General features: G+C 66.3%; 2 protein-coding genes across 6 annotated transcripts; one reads left to right on the top strand and one right to left on the bottom strand.

The window, feature by feature from the left end:
* Positions 1–363: 363 nt before the first annotated feature.
* Positions 364–4,872, bottom strand: NDUFAF3 (NADH:ubiquinone oxidoreductase complex assembly factor 3). The gene is made up of 5 exons (XM_090022342.1): positions 4,737–4,872; positions 4,471–4,663; positions 4,322–4,388; positions 762–862; positions 364–546 (listed from the first exon to the last, which is right to left on the bottom strand). Exons 1-5 carry the CDS (start codon positions 4,805–4,807, stop codon positions 379–381), a joined length of 600 nt encoding a protein of 199 aa, XP_089878468.1. The 5' UTR covers positions 4,808–4,872; the 3' UTR covers positions 364–378.
* A 3,222-nt stretch (positions 4,873–8,094) lies between these two features.
* Positions 8,095–11,783, top strand: DALRD3 (DALR anticodon binding domain containing 3). 5 transcript variants are annotated; one of them, XM_090022341.1, is made up of 13 exons: positions 8,096–8,361; positions 8,473–8,762; positions 8,850–9,109; positions 9,303–9,361; positions 9,434–9,556; positions 9,684–9,754; positions 9,947–10,005; positions 10,145–10,227; positions 10,394–10,550; positions 10,798–10,856; positions 11,028–11,141; positions 11,227–11,295; positions 11,378–11,783. In XM_090022341.1, exons 1-13 carry the CDS (start codon positions 8,185–8,187, stop codon positions 11,495–11,497), a joined length of 1,641 nt encoding a protein of 546 aa, XP_089878467.1. In that variant the 5' UTR covers positions 8,096–8,184; the 3' UTR covers positions 11,498–11,783. The 5 variants fall into 5 exon arrangements, with proteins under 5 accessions (XP_089878463.1, XP_089878467.1, XP_089878464.1 ...); XM_090022340.1 differs by having other exon boundaries at positions 8,097–8,361; positions 10,427–10,550; positions 11,378–11,782; XM_090022338.1 differs by having other exon boundaries at positions 10,145–10,550.
* Positions 11,784–12,930: the final 1,147 nt, after the last annotated feature.

Raw genomic sequence — 12,930 nt, 5'->3', positions numbered from 1 at the left:
CTGTCCCCAACACACACTCGGGGGCCAAGGCCTGAGCCCAGGCTGGCCCCACACGGCCCTTGCTGCCCATTGCTGTGCGGGTGAGCTAGCCCCCAGCCCTAGCAAGGCTCCCTGTGCTTGCTTCTGGGGCAGGAATGCAGGGAGGGGAGAGCTGCCCGCAGCCTTGTGCTGGAGCCCAGGGCCCAGGCCAGCAGCGAGTGCAGGCAGAGGCTGCATAAGGCTGCAGCCTCTGCTGCAGTCTCCAGCTTCAGGCCTTGCTTCCTCTCGGCTGCCAACAGCACTGGGGGGCTCTCACCAAGCAGCCAAGCCCTAGCAGCCCTTCCCAAGACCCAGCCACTGCCCAAAAGAGGCTGCACCCAGCTGTCTGCAGCATGCGCTTTATTGTGGGGCGCCCTCCCCTGCTCCAGCAGCAGCGCGGTCGGGCAGTCTCGCAGTGCTGGGTGGGGCATAGGGGAGGGTCCTGCCTACAGAGGGCGGAGGGATGAGGCCGGCAGCCACAAGTCGATTCTCACTCACCAGGAAGTTGAAGGTGGCGCAGGCGTTGGCCTAGGAGAGGGCAGAGAGGGGTCAGGGGGTCGGGTGGGGCCCTGTTCCCAGCCTGCAGCTCCCTGGTCCCGAGGCCTCCCCCGCCAGGGAGCATTAGGCCTTCCCGCTGCTGCAGCGCAGTGGCCACCACAGTGCTGAGAGGACGCAGCTGCCTGCACAGGGGTGGGGGTGCGTCCCACCAGCCAGGGCTGCACAGCACTCCTGTACCCCCGTACCGTGTCCTGCACCTCCACTGCGATGCCCTGCTGCCGCACCTCGCTCAGGACAGCAGGGTCTACCTGCTCCATCCGGTCACCCGTACCCAGCACCAGGATTTCTGCATGAAAGAAGCCAGTTAGCAGTGAGCACCAGTGACAGGCCAAGACGCAGGGTGGGATGGGGTTAACACGTTTCTCAGGGGGCAGAGGTCGCCAATGGGATCCTGCAGGGCTCTGTGTTGAGGCTGCCCAAATTACCAAGGGCTGAGGCCAAGGGAGAGAAGCTGCAGAAAGCACCAAGGCCAGCAACTGGGCAAAATGAAAACAGCAGAGGAATTTCAGTGCTGGCCAGCTCAAGGTGCTGCACAGGGGAAACAACTCAGGGGCACAGAGGCAGTGCCGAACCCGCTCTTATGACTTGGTCACCAACATCAGGGCAGAGCTCTGAGACCGTCAGCTCCACACACAGCAGCTGCCAAAAAAAGCCACTAATGCATCCTGCGCCATTGGGAAGGGAACTGAAAACAAAAGGGAGGCCAAATCGTGCTGCTGTGCAGAGCTTGGGGCACCCGCATCTTGACACTTGTGCGCACATCTGGTCTCTGCCTCTCCAGGAAAGGTGGTAGAGGCTTGGACCCTACAGTTTGGAGATGGGAGGATATGATGAAGGCCTATACAAATCATGTAGGGTGTGGACCAAGTGAACAGGGAGCTGCTGTTCACCGCATCCCAGAAGACTGGAACTAGGGGCACCTGCTGCCATGGGCAGGGGACAGCTTTAGCCTTAATGAGGGGAAGGACTTGTGGGAGGGCAGCATGCAGGCAATCCACAAACTTTCTGGGGTGCTGGAGACAAATTTCTGGTGCAAGTGTTGATGCAACCAACTAGGGGCATGCTCTCTTTGACCTGCTGCTCACAAACAAAAGAAGGCTTGGTGGAGGATGTAGTAGTGGATGGGAACTTGGGCAGCAGCGACCACGAGATGACTGAGTTCAGGATCCTGAGAAAAGGAAGAATGGAGTGCAGCAGAGTAAGGACCCTGGACTTCAGAAAAGCAGAATTCAGCTCGCTCAGGGAACTCATGGGCAGGATCCCTGGGAAGCCAAACTGAGGGGGAGAGGAGTCCAGGAGAGTTGGCTGGACTTCAAACAAGCCTTAATGAAAGGGCAGGAAGAAACCATCCCAACGCACAGGAAGACTAGCAAGTATGGCAGAAGACCAGCTTGGCTTAGCAGGGAAGTCTTCAATAACCTAAATCTCAAAAAAGGATGCTTATAAGTGGAAACTTATAAGCAACTAGGGAGGAGTATAAGAACATTGTTCGGGCATGCAGAGATGAAGCCAGGAAGGCCAAGGTGCAACTGGAGTTGCAGCTAGCAAGGGATGTGAAGGGTAAAAGAAAGATTTCTACAAGTAGTTTGGTAGCAAGAGGAGGATCAGGAAAAGTGTGGGTCCCTTCCTGAATGGGGGAGGCAACTTGGTGACAGAGGATGCAGAAAAGGCTGAAATGCTCAATACCTTTTTTGCCCGTCTTCACTGGCAAGGTCAGGCCCCAGACTACTGCACTGAGCAGCAAAGTCCGGGAAGGAGGTGAGCAGCCCTCAGTGCTAAAAGATCAGGTTAAGGACTACCTAGAAAAGTTGAATATGTCCATGGGGCTGGATGGGATGCACCTGAGAGTTGGCTGATGTAATTGCACAGCCACTGGCCATCATCTTTGAAAACTCATGGCAACTGGGGGAGGTCCCAGTTGAATGGAAGAGGACAAACATAGTGCCCATTTTTAAGGGAAAAGAGGATCCAGAGAACTACACCAAGAGCAAGTCATGCCTGACCCACCTGACTGCCTTCTATAATGTGGTGACTGGCTCTATGGATGCAGGGACACTGGTGGATGTGGTGTACCTTGATTTTAGCAAGGCTTTTGATATGGTCTCTCGCAGCATTTTTGCAAGCAAGCTGAGGAAGTACAGGCTGGATGAATGGACTGTACAGTGGACAGGAAGCTGGCTGCAGTGTTGAACTCAACGGGGAGTAAATCAATGGTTTAATGTCTAGTTGGCAGCTGGTATTAAATGGAGTGCCCCAGAGGTTGGTCCTGGGGCCGGTTTCATTTAATGTCTTCATTAATGACCTAGAAAATAACAGAGTGAACCCTCAGCAAGTTTGCAGAGGGCACTAAGCTGGGGGTGTAGTAGATATGCTGAAAGGTAGGGCTAGGATTCAGAGCTGGATAAATTGGGAGGATCGGGGCAAAAAGAGATCTCCTGATGTTCAGTAAGGACATGTATAATGTCCTGCACTCAGGACAGAACAATCCCATGCAGCGGTACAGGCTGGGGGTTGACAGGCTGGGCAGCAGCTCTGCAGAAAAGCCAAGAAAGCTTCATAAACATGAGGGCTGGAAGGGACCTTGGAAGATCACTGAGTCCAGCCCCCTGCCCCCAGGGCAAAATGGTTAGCGACACCCTGGGCTGCACTGGTAGGACCACTGACAGCACATCAAGAGAAGTGATTCTTCCCCTCTATTTGGCACTGGTGAGGCCACGTCTGGAGTCCTGGGCCCAGTTCTGGGCCCCCACTACAGAAAGGATGTGGACACATTGGAGAGAGTCCAGCGGAGAGCAGCGAAGGTGGTTCAGGGGCTGGGGGACAGGACTGGTGAGGAGAGGTGGAGGGAACTGGGCTGATTTAGTCTGCGCAAGAGACAACCGAGGGGGACTGAACAGCAGCCTTCACCTGCCTGCAGGGGGGCTGCAAAGAGGATGGAGCTGGACTGGTCTCAGTGGGGGCAGATGACAGGACAAGGAACAATGGGCTCAGGCTGCAGCAAGGGAGGTTGAGGTTGCATATGTGGAAAAACTCTCTCAGGAGGACTGTAGTAAAGCACTGGAACACGCTCCCCAGCGTGGTGGTGCAGTCTCCATCCTTAGAGGTGTTGAAGACCTGGGTAGACAAAGCCTTGGCTGGGATGATGTAGTTGGGCCTGGTCCTGCTTGAAGCAGGGGTTGGACTAGATGCGATCCTGAGGTCCTGGCCCACCCTGGCTGCTCGGATCCTTTGAAGTCCTGCCCGTGGGAGGCGTGAAGGCGGGCAGCACAGGCAGGTTCAACGAGGGACCAGACAAGTGGCGGCCGACGGCTGCAGGAGGAGCTGCGAGACAGAACAGCTGGGGTGTCCCTGCCGATGCCTCTCAACTGGGCTTGCGGGGCAGACCCAGACTGTGGGGCGCTCAGGGGCTGGACGCAGCCCAGGGCACAGGGGTGCCGTCCCAGCCAGCGCAGCGGCGAGGGGTCTGGGGACACAGCGCTGGGCCGGGGCTGGCGGTGGCCAGCGGGGCTGAGCTCTGCAGCAGGCTGCACCTAGGAGGCTGGGCAGAGGTTCTGGGCCGGATCCGGCACGTGGGCAGCGTTTGCGACACCCCTGCCCCAGAGCACCGGGGGACCACAGCGAGGGAGGGAGCGCGGCCTGCAGCCGGCCCTGCCCACCCTCTCCCCGCGGCAGCTCCAGGCCGGCCCGAGCCCGAGGGGGAGCCCGGGGCCGGGCCGGGCCGCGCCGCGCCGCGCGGGGCACTCACCGATGCGCGGCATCAGCAGGCGGAACAGCAGGAGGCTCTCGGACGTGATGTCCCGGTGCGACCCCACCTGCGGGACGGCAGTGAGGCACCCCGCCACTGACTCCGCCCCCTGCCCGGAGCCCCGCCCCGCCCCGCCCCGCCGCACTCACGTTCCAGGTGAGCAGCGTGGCGGGCAGCAGCATGCAGGGCCCGATCAGGCGCGCCCCAGCCAGGATGAAGCCGCTCGCCGAGCAGCCCTCGAGCAGCGGCCGCCCGCCCACCTCGCGCTGCAGCAGCGACACGCAGGTGCGGGCCAGGCGCTCGTCGTCCGTCGGGATCAGCCCGTGCGCGCGGCAGGGCGCCCTAGGGGGACGGGCGGTCACGGGGGGCGGCGGGGAAGCACCCCGCCCCCCGCGCGCGGCACCCCCGCACCCACCGGCCCCGCACAGCCAGTGCCAAAAGCCGCCCGCATTGCCGGCGCGCGCGCAGCGCCATCGCGGTCGCCATGTGATGACGACAGCGCCGTGATGACGGCGGGCGGAGTCGGCCCCGCCCCCCGGCCCCGCCCGCGCACCTGGCGCCGACACCCGCCCCGGCACCTGCCGCCCCGCCCCCGTGACCCCCGCCCCGCCCCGCCCCGCCCTGCCCGCAGGGAGCCGAGGAGCCGAGCCCGGCCCGGCCCGGCCCGGTGCGGGCGGACTCGTCGCCGCGAGAGCAAAAGTGAAAGTGCGGCGGCGGCGGGCGGGGCGCGAGGGGGAAGCGGGCGGCGGCGGCGGGAGCTGCCCCGTCCTGCATAAAGCAGCAGGCAAAGGCGCCCGGGCCGGGACACGCGGCACCTGCTGCCCACAGGTGAGTGGCCGGCCGGGCCCGGGGCAGGCGCCGCGGGGAGGCAGGGGCGCGCGGCCGGGCCGGGCCCCGAGCGGGCGGCGTCTCCCCTGCGGCGCTGGCGGAAGGGCCCGCGGGGTCCCGTCGACGGTCTCGGCTCCCCCGTCCCGTCCCGGCGCCGGGCAGCAGCCCAACCGGGCCCAGCCGTGCCAGGGCCTCGCCCAGCCCTCGACGCCCTACCGGGCCGGGTGCCCCGTGGCCGGAGGAGCGGGGCCGTGGGAGCGCCCCGGCGCCGACGCCTGTGTCCCGCGCCCCCTCGCCCCGCGGGCCCTCCCGCCCGGGGTGCAGGGGGGGCTGGCGGCCCCGGCCAGGGGTGGGGCAGCTGCAGGCAGGGCCCGTGGCGCTGGCGCCAGGACCTCGTGTGTGCTGGTGCCCCGGGGCTGCCCTGGGCCTCGCCGCCGGGGAGGGCAGGACCCGGGGTCTTTCTCTGGGTGGGGCTCAGATGGGGGTGCACCCCCAGTTCCAGCCTTGCTGGCGATGGACCCCCCCCGCCCCCCCCAGGCACTGGCTACAGGCCCGGCGTGGAAATCCCCTGGCAACCCAGCGTGCTTCCTCTCTGCCTCGCCTCGCCTTGCGGGGGGGCTGGGGCGTGGGGCTGGCCAGGCTGGTGCGGGGGGAGGGTGGCCCGCGGCTGGGGGTGCAGAGCCTGGGGTGGGGCCCGGTCTCAGGTTTCTGGCACAGCCCCAGCACCAGGTGCGCTGCTCCCGGGCCGGCCCTGCGCCAGGCTTTGTTCCAGGGGCAGCGCCCCCGGCACCAGTTCCGCCCAGGCCGCAGGGCCCGTCCCTCTGCCTCTGGAGACAGGCCTGGAGCCTGGCCGCAGGGGCCAAACAGCCCTGACCCCAGCTTCCCCACACAGGGCTCGCGGCTGCCGGCGGCCTCGGTCCCCTCCCACACTCACGGGGTGCCGTGGGGACAGCTCCGGTAAGTCATCGTCCTCCTCCCCCCGTGTCCTCACTCTGCCCCCAGCCACATGCTGAGAACGGACTCGCCCGCTCCACCCGGCATCCGGGCACCCTGACGGCGCGACAGCGGGCAACGGAATCCCAAAAGCAGCTGTCTTCCGCTCGGCACCTCAGCTGCGCTTGGATTTCGTTCCCTGCTCTCCCGCCCATGCTCCCCCTGCCCTGGGCCACCTTGGCAGGCCCCGGATGCCGGCCAGCGCCCACCCCACAGGAGCCCCCCGGGAGGAGCGCGGAACGGGGGCAGGCCAAGCCCAGGCTCTACACTGGTCTCGTGCTACTGCGAGCTAAAGATAGACCCCAGCTTCCTGGGGAGAAACCACCGCAGCAGCAGCAGCAGCCTCCGCCGGCTGCCAGCCACAATGTGGATGTGGCCACCTGCAGCAGGCTGGAGCGACCGGCAGGATCACGCGATGCATACATGCGTCCTGCAGCTCCAAGCGCAGTGGGGGGCGGGGGATAGACGCTGGGCCTGCTGCCTGCCGGGAAAGGGTCCCGGCTGCCCAGGACGGACCCTGGAGCTGGTGAGGGACAGCCCTCTGGAGAGAGATTGCTTTGGAATGACACGATCACTCCCGCTGAGCGAGACGCCCGACAGCCATCGGGAATATCGTGTCCGTCCAAAGCTCTTTCGGCGCCACCTGGAGCAGAGCACGCCCATGGGCAGCGACAGCCCCTGCTGTGGATGGAGATGGCTCCAGGATGCGCCCGCCTGGCCCCAGGCTGATGGGACGCACTGCTGCCCCCCCAGCCTGGTCTTGTCCTGCTCCCAACCAGTGTAACGACGCCAGCGCCTGCTCTGTACTAGAGCCCCACGCATCGCTGCCCCCCACCATGCTGCAGCGGTGGGGTCTGCTGTGGCCCCCGGCTGGCAGCCAGGGTGCCCGGGCCTCTTCCTGCCACTGCAGACAGTCAGCAGTTGGTCTGGCGTGAGCAGGATTCTCAGATCACCTCTTGGCTGTGGGTGGTGCAGAGAGCGCCGCAGGCTCCGGCAGGGAAGGGGGCCTGGAGGCCTCGGTTGCCGCCATGAACTGGGGAAAGGGGCAGCTGTGCGTGTGGGTATGTGTGCACGTGTGCGGGGGGGCAGGGAGGCTTGCCCCAGCAGGTTCCCGTTTGCAGACGCGTGTGCCCCTGTGGCAGAGGAAAGAGGAGCTGCTCCCTTGCCTTGTTCCTCTTTCGCCAGTGCACAGCTGCTTCCTTCCCCGGCCCGGAGCCGGATTGGGACCATCGCCCGGCTCCCCCTGCGCCTCCCAGCTACGGAGCCTGCCTCGTCACCAGACAGCAGGAGCCTCAGTGAAACGGGCGCTGTAAGGGGCCTGCCCATGCACAATAAAGCTGCTTCCCTGCCTGCTCCTGACTGCTGTGGTCGTTGTTTGCTGCGGGCAGAGATGCCAGAAAGTTCCTTCCGCTTTTGTTTCCAACGGCTTTTCTGTGAGGGTCTAGACCCGAGGCCGTGGCCCGCCCGTCCCAGCGGGCTGCAGGGCTCTGCAGGCCCAGCCTAGAGATCCCTGGGTGCGCTGCAGTGCCCAGTGCCTGCTGACGAGCCTGCCCAATGCTGCCTGGGCCTGGCAGAGCTGCGGGACAGCACCACGTCCAGCAGTGACACCGTGAGGCGGCAGACGCCACCCCGGGCGTGGCATGGTGCAAACGGTTGTGGAGCTGCCAGGGTGGCGACAGGCTGGGCCCGCGGCCCTGAGCTCGGCCCTGCGTGAGGACAGGCCTGGCCCTGCGCTGCTCCGGCGGGCCCGAGCCGGAGGCAGCGCGCACGACGTAGGCCTCGCCTGCAGCCCGGGGAAGGCGCCACTCCTGCTCTGCCCGACGTGGCCGCTGCCCCGCCCCCACCGCGCCACACCCAACATGGCCGCTGCCGCCCGGTCGCTTGGCCCAAGATGGCGGGGCGCCGAGCCGCATCCAAGATGGCCGCCGCAGCTCGCCCTTCCGCGCCGTGACCTCACTGCCGCGCGCCGGAAGTGGCCGCTGGTCCGCTCTCCCGCCGCGGCTCCGGCTCTGGGTTCCGGAGTCGGCGGTGGCCCGGCCGCCATGGAGATGTGCGAGGCCCGGCTGGCCGTGGCGGACACGCTGGCGGCGCTGAACGCGGCGCTGGGGCGGGACGCGGGCCCCGGGCTCTGGTTCAAGGAGAGCAGCGCCCGCAACCTGCGGAGCCGCGACTTCCTGGCGCCCCGCGGCGCGCTGCGCTGGTTCTTCCCCGGCGGGCAGGTCGGGGCGGGGCCTGGGCGAAGGGGCGGGGCCTACTCAGCCCGGCACGTGCCCAGCGCGGGCACGAGGGCCGCCGCCGCCGGTCCGGGGCTCACCGCGCTCTTTCCGCAGGTGCCGGGGGCGGCGGTGGAGGCGCTGCGCGCGCTGCCGCCGGTGCGCAGCTGCCAGCAGGACGCGGCGGGGCTGGCCGTGCAGCTGCACCGCGCCGCCGTCTTCCGCCGCGTCCTGGGCTCCACCGACAGCTACGCCCGGCCGCCGCCGCCCTCCGCCGCCGAGGCGCCGCGCGTGGTCCTGCACTGCGCCGCCCTGCAGCGCCACCGCCGCCCCGCGCCGCTCGGCCTGGCCCAGCTGCGCGCCGTCCTGGTGACCGACCACTTGGCCGCGGTGCTCCGGGCGCGGGGGTCAGTGGGGCGCTGCCGGGGCGGGGCGGGGGGGGCGCTCAGGCCCGGCGCCCGCGCTCACGCCCGGCGCCCGCGCTGGTCTCGCAGGGTGAACGTGCGCCTGGTCCCGGCGGCCCCCGAGGACGGCGTCTGCCAGCTCCTGCACCAGCTGGGGGTGGACTGGCCCTGGGCGCCGGAAGCGCCGTCCGCCCCCCAGGCCGTGGCGGCCTGGAAGCGAGTGCTCAGCCAGTGCCCGCACGCCGTGGCGGGGGAGCAGGGCCCCGGGACACTGTTTGCCGTGCGCCTGAGGAGCTTCCTAGAGCAGCAGGGCCTGCAGGGCTACGACCCCAGCCTGGACGTCCTCCTGGGTAGCGTTGCTGGGGGCGGGCACGGGGCGGCAGCAGGGTCTCCTTCCTTGCCCAGCGGCAGCGTGGGGCTGGATTCGCCCTTTCTCCCCCTGCCGCTCCCTGCTGCACGGAGGCAGGAGCTCAAGGCAGCAGGCTGTGGGGCAGACCGATGGAGAAAGCAGGCCCTTTGCACAGCTCTTCCCTCCCCCTCCAGTGACCGAGGAGGAGCTGCGAGCGCTGGCGGAGCTGGAGTGCGCGGCCCAGCGCAGTATGGTGAGTAGCTCTGGTGCTGCGGGGCGCGGGGCACATGCGGAGCAGCCCCCGCTCACCTCGTGCTGTGCGCAGGCTGAGGCCCTGGGGGGCACCTGCACCGTGGTGCATGTGGTGAGCGCTGAGGAGGAGCTCCAGCAGCAGAAGGCTGACTTGCTCTGGAGGATGCTGGAGCCCGGGGCGCTCTCTGCCGCACAGGTGAGGGCAGCGCTGGCCTCGTGCCCACCTGAGGGCGGAGGGGGGAGCTCGACCTGCTGTGCTTGGCAGCGAGGGGGCCGGGGCTCGGCTGTCCCTGGCCCAGGCTGATCTCTTCTCTCTCGTTCAGAAACACCTCGTGTGTGGGCCCGTGAAGGCTACAAGCGCTTCAGTCCCTGAAGGGGCCTCGCAGTACTACCAGTAAGCGGGGGTCTGCTGCCGGTCGCTCCCTTCCCGCACACGGTTCCTGGCTCCCCAGCACTGCCTGCTGTTGTGCTCTGCCAGGGGCGGCACCCAGCACTGCAGTCGCTGCCTGGGCCAACCCATGGGTGCTGCTGATGGCGGTCACAGCTGCAGGGCTGCCTGGGCCCTCACCTGCACTCATCTCCCCAGGCTCCGCCAGCGCCAGCTGCACAAAGCCTCGGTGATGAAGTACGGAGACCTCGCCCATGGTAACGTGTGGCCTGCCACCAGGGGAAAGGAGCTGCTAGCACCTCAGGGCCCTGCCTGGCGCTTGCAGGAGCAGGCGGTGCAGGGAAGGCAGAGGTTGGTACCTGCAGTGTCCCTACTCTGGCCCCCTCCTCCGCACAGACGAGTCCTGGACCGAGGTCATCAGGGTCCTGACCTCCGCAGCCATACGCTTTGAGATGCTGAGCGCAGCCCACCGCAGCCAGGTAAGAGCTGCGAGGCTGCCTCATGCCCAAGAACAGCAGCACGGTGCCCCCTGGCCATGTGCCCAGGGTCTCTGTGGAGGAGGTGACATTGCAGGGCCTTCCCCAGGGCACGGGGGTCCAGGGCTCCCTGAAGCAGGGGTAGGCCCAGCCGGGCAGAAGGGAGGAGGGAGGTGGGGGACCAGGCAGCCTCTCCCCACAGATCACACTGGACCTGGCCGATGGTGGCATCTCCACCAAGGGCACCCGGAGTGGGGCCTTTGTGATGTACAACTGCGCCCGGATGGCCACACTCTTCCAGACGTACCAGCAGGCCGTAGAGCAAGGTGGGCATGGGCCAGCCCTGCTGGCAGGGTGGGGCAAGTGCTGGCAGCTGATGCCAGGGTGGACAAGGCAGGTGGGACCAGGCTGGGGCTCTGTGCCTAGAGGGTCAGTTGAAGGACTGCAGGGGTGGAAGCACGGCCCTGGCAGGCTGGGCTGTGGAGACACCAGCATCGAGCACCGGGGACTGGAAACGCTTGGCCCCAAGTCCGCACAGCCACGGGCACTGACCAGTCTGGCCTGTGCTTCCAGGTACCTACCCAGCCATGCCGCCACCGCCAGAGCTGGACTTCTCCTGCCTCCGGGAAGAGGTGAGCAGGGCAGAGGGGCTGCTGCTAGCTCGGAGCAAGGCAGCTTCAGCCACTTGGTGCCATGGGGAAGTGTTAGGTCTGCTCCAAACTTGGGGCTTCCCTCCCAGGCTTGGAGCCAGGGGCTGAGAAGGGGGCAAGGCAACACTCACCCCCATCTCCGCTCCCTACCAGGGCGAGTGGCTTCTGCTCTTCAACCACATCCTCCCCTTCCCCGAGCTCCTGCAGCAAGCAGCTCAGCTCCCCATCTCGAGCAGCACGATCCGCATCACGGCCAACACCGAGGCGGTGAGGGGCAGAGGAGCTGGTGGGAGGCAGGGCGAGGGGCAGACTCTGGGGTTGCCGGCCCAGGCTAATGTGCCATATCTTGCAGGTGTGCAGGTTCCTGGTCCAGCTCAGCATGGACTTCAGCTCCTACTACAACCGTGTCCATGTCCTGGGGGTGAGTCCTGTGACTGGCGATGGCTCCTGCCATGGGGGCCTGTCCCACAGTTGCAGCTCTCACTGCTGCTTTCTCTCCGCAGGAGCCGCTGCCTCACTTGTTCCCCCCGATGCTGGCCCGGCTACAGCTGCTGAGTGCGGTGAGGGACGTGCTGCACAGCGCCTTGGCCACACTCCACCTGCCACCCCTCAACCAGGTCTGACAGTGAAGACCCTACCAATGCCAGCCAGGGACTGGCCTGTCACCACCCTCAGGAGTCGGAGGCTGTGCAGGGTGCCGGTGAGCACACTGGACAGAGGAGGTGGAGGGGTCTGCTCCACCTGAGAAGGGTGCCCACTGTCTGGAGCAGACAGGAGTTCATGCCAGGCTGGGGGCGCTCCAGGGAGCCACCCTCATATGGAGACTTATGCTTGTGATTTCCTGAGGTCCTGTTGCCTCTGCCCACCTGGGGCCAAATACAGGCTGTCCCTCAGCAGCTGCCCTGTGCCTGCTTCCTCCCTGCCCTGATCTCCGGTGGGGGGAGGGAGTGACCCCAGGCAGGTGCTGTGGGTCCCCAGCACAGTGGCTGCAGCAACTGGCGGGTGAGGAGCAGGTGTGGGCACGCCAGGGGCTGGAAGGTGAAGCTGCGGCTGAAACAAAAGCTGGTGACAGGTGGCAGCTTTGCCTTGGGCAGCCTGCCCCTGTGGCACCCCCAAGGGTGCACACCTCTGCCACAGCACAGCTGCTTGGGCCCTGCTGTCCTAGGCCCTAGGGCTTGGCTCTCCGAGGCCCGGGCCAGTGAGTGCAGGAGGGCCGTCGTGCTGGGGGGCACCAAGGACAGGAGGGTACTGAGTGAGGGCTCTGGCTGGGCCCAGGGTGCAGCATTACTGCCTCCCAGGTTCTGGCTCTACTAGGCACGGTGAGGGTTGAGCTGCTCCCCTGCCGTGGGGCAGAGAAGGCACCTCAGGGTCTTGTGCTTGGTGGCAGCTAGTTAGAGCCCTTGTAGCCCTGCAGCAGTAATGAGCACCCATGTCTGGGTTCTCAGTGCTCTCCCGAGCCTCCATCCGCTGCCACCTACTCTGAGCTACAACCGGACACGGGGGCAACCACCAAGGGCATCTTGCTGCACTCCACGTGCGCTATGCTAGGCACTCCGGGCAGCTCTGTCCTGCAGGAATCGCCAGAGCTGTGGGGCAGAGGCATCTAGTCATGCCACCCACCTAGGACAGGGAGTATGTCCTGTGAACCCGTGAGGCTGGCTGGCAGCTGGCTACCCCAGGGACCGCAGGAAAGGCACTTCCAGACACCAACTGCACAGCCTGCGTGGTGACAGCAGCAGCCTCTCATGGACCACGCGGCACCGAGCCCGGCTTAGTAGCGCTCTCCCCATACACCCAGAAGCTCCATCTCTACCTCCTGATGTCTCCCACAGGGCAGGGTTGCCCTTGCATGCCCAGTGCAGCCCAGCCAGGCAGTAGGTCTGACACGGTAGCGCCAGCACCTGGGTCATGGACGGCAGTGCTGGTTGCCACAGTGCCCATGGGGCACCTGCCCCACACCTCGCTTGGAGAGCTGTGTCTGCAGCACCACAGCCCAGCCAAGCCTGCAGCTCTGAAGCAGCCACAGCAAGGGCACAGGCAGCTGCAAGCTGGGCAC

This window comes from Crocodylus siamensis, chromosome 11 (assembly GCF_052110815.1).
Source record: "Crocodylus siamensis isolate JL-2025a chromosome 11, ASM5211081v1, whole genome shotgun sequence".
In the NCBI taxonomy this organism is placed as follows: domain Eukaryota; kingdom Metazoa; phylum Chordata; order Crocodylia; family Crocodylidae; genus Crocodylus; species Crocodylus siamensis.
The sequence above is the reverse complement of the archived record's forward strand: the minus strand, read 5'-3'. Positions and strand labels throughout refer to the sequence as shown.

What these genes read in the sequence shown, in the direction of transcription:
- NDUFAF3 (XM_090022342.1), bottom strand. Translation starts at nt 4,807, where the DNA reads ATGGCGACCGCGATGGCGCTGCGCGCGCGCCGGCAATGCGGGCGGCTT. An exon ending in GCACTGGCTGTGCGGGGCCG is followed by an intron (nt 4,664 to 4,736) that starts GTGGGTGCGGGG and finishes CCGTCCCCCTAG; the next exon opens with GGCGCCCTGCCGCGCGCACG. An exon ending in CCACGCTGCTCACCTGGAAC is followed by an intron (nt 4,389 to 4,470) that starts GTGAGTGCGGCG and finishes GCCGTCCCGCAG; the next exon opens with GTGGGGTCGCACCGGGACAT.
- DALRD3 (XM_090022337.1), top strand. Translation starts at nt 8,185, where the DNA reads ATGGAGATGTGCGAGGCCCGGCTGGCCGTGGCGGACACGCTGGCGGCG. An exon ending in GCGGTGCTCCGGGCGCGGGG is followed by an intron (nt 8,763 to 8,849) that starts GTCAGTGGGGCG and finishes CTGGTCTCGCAG; the next exon opens with GGTGAACGTGCGCCTGGTCC. An exon ending in CAGCCTGGACGTCCTCCTGG is followed by an intron (nt 9,110 to 9,302) that starts GTAGCGTTGCTG and finishes CTCCCCCTCCAG; the next exon opens with TGACCGAGGAGGAGCTGCGA.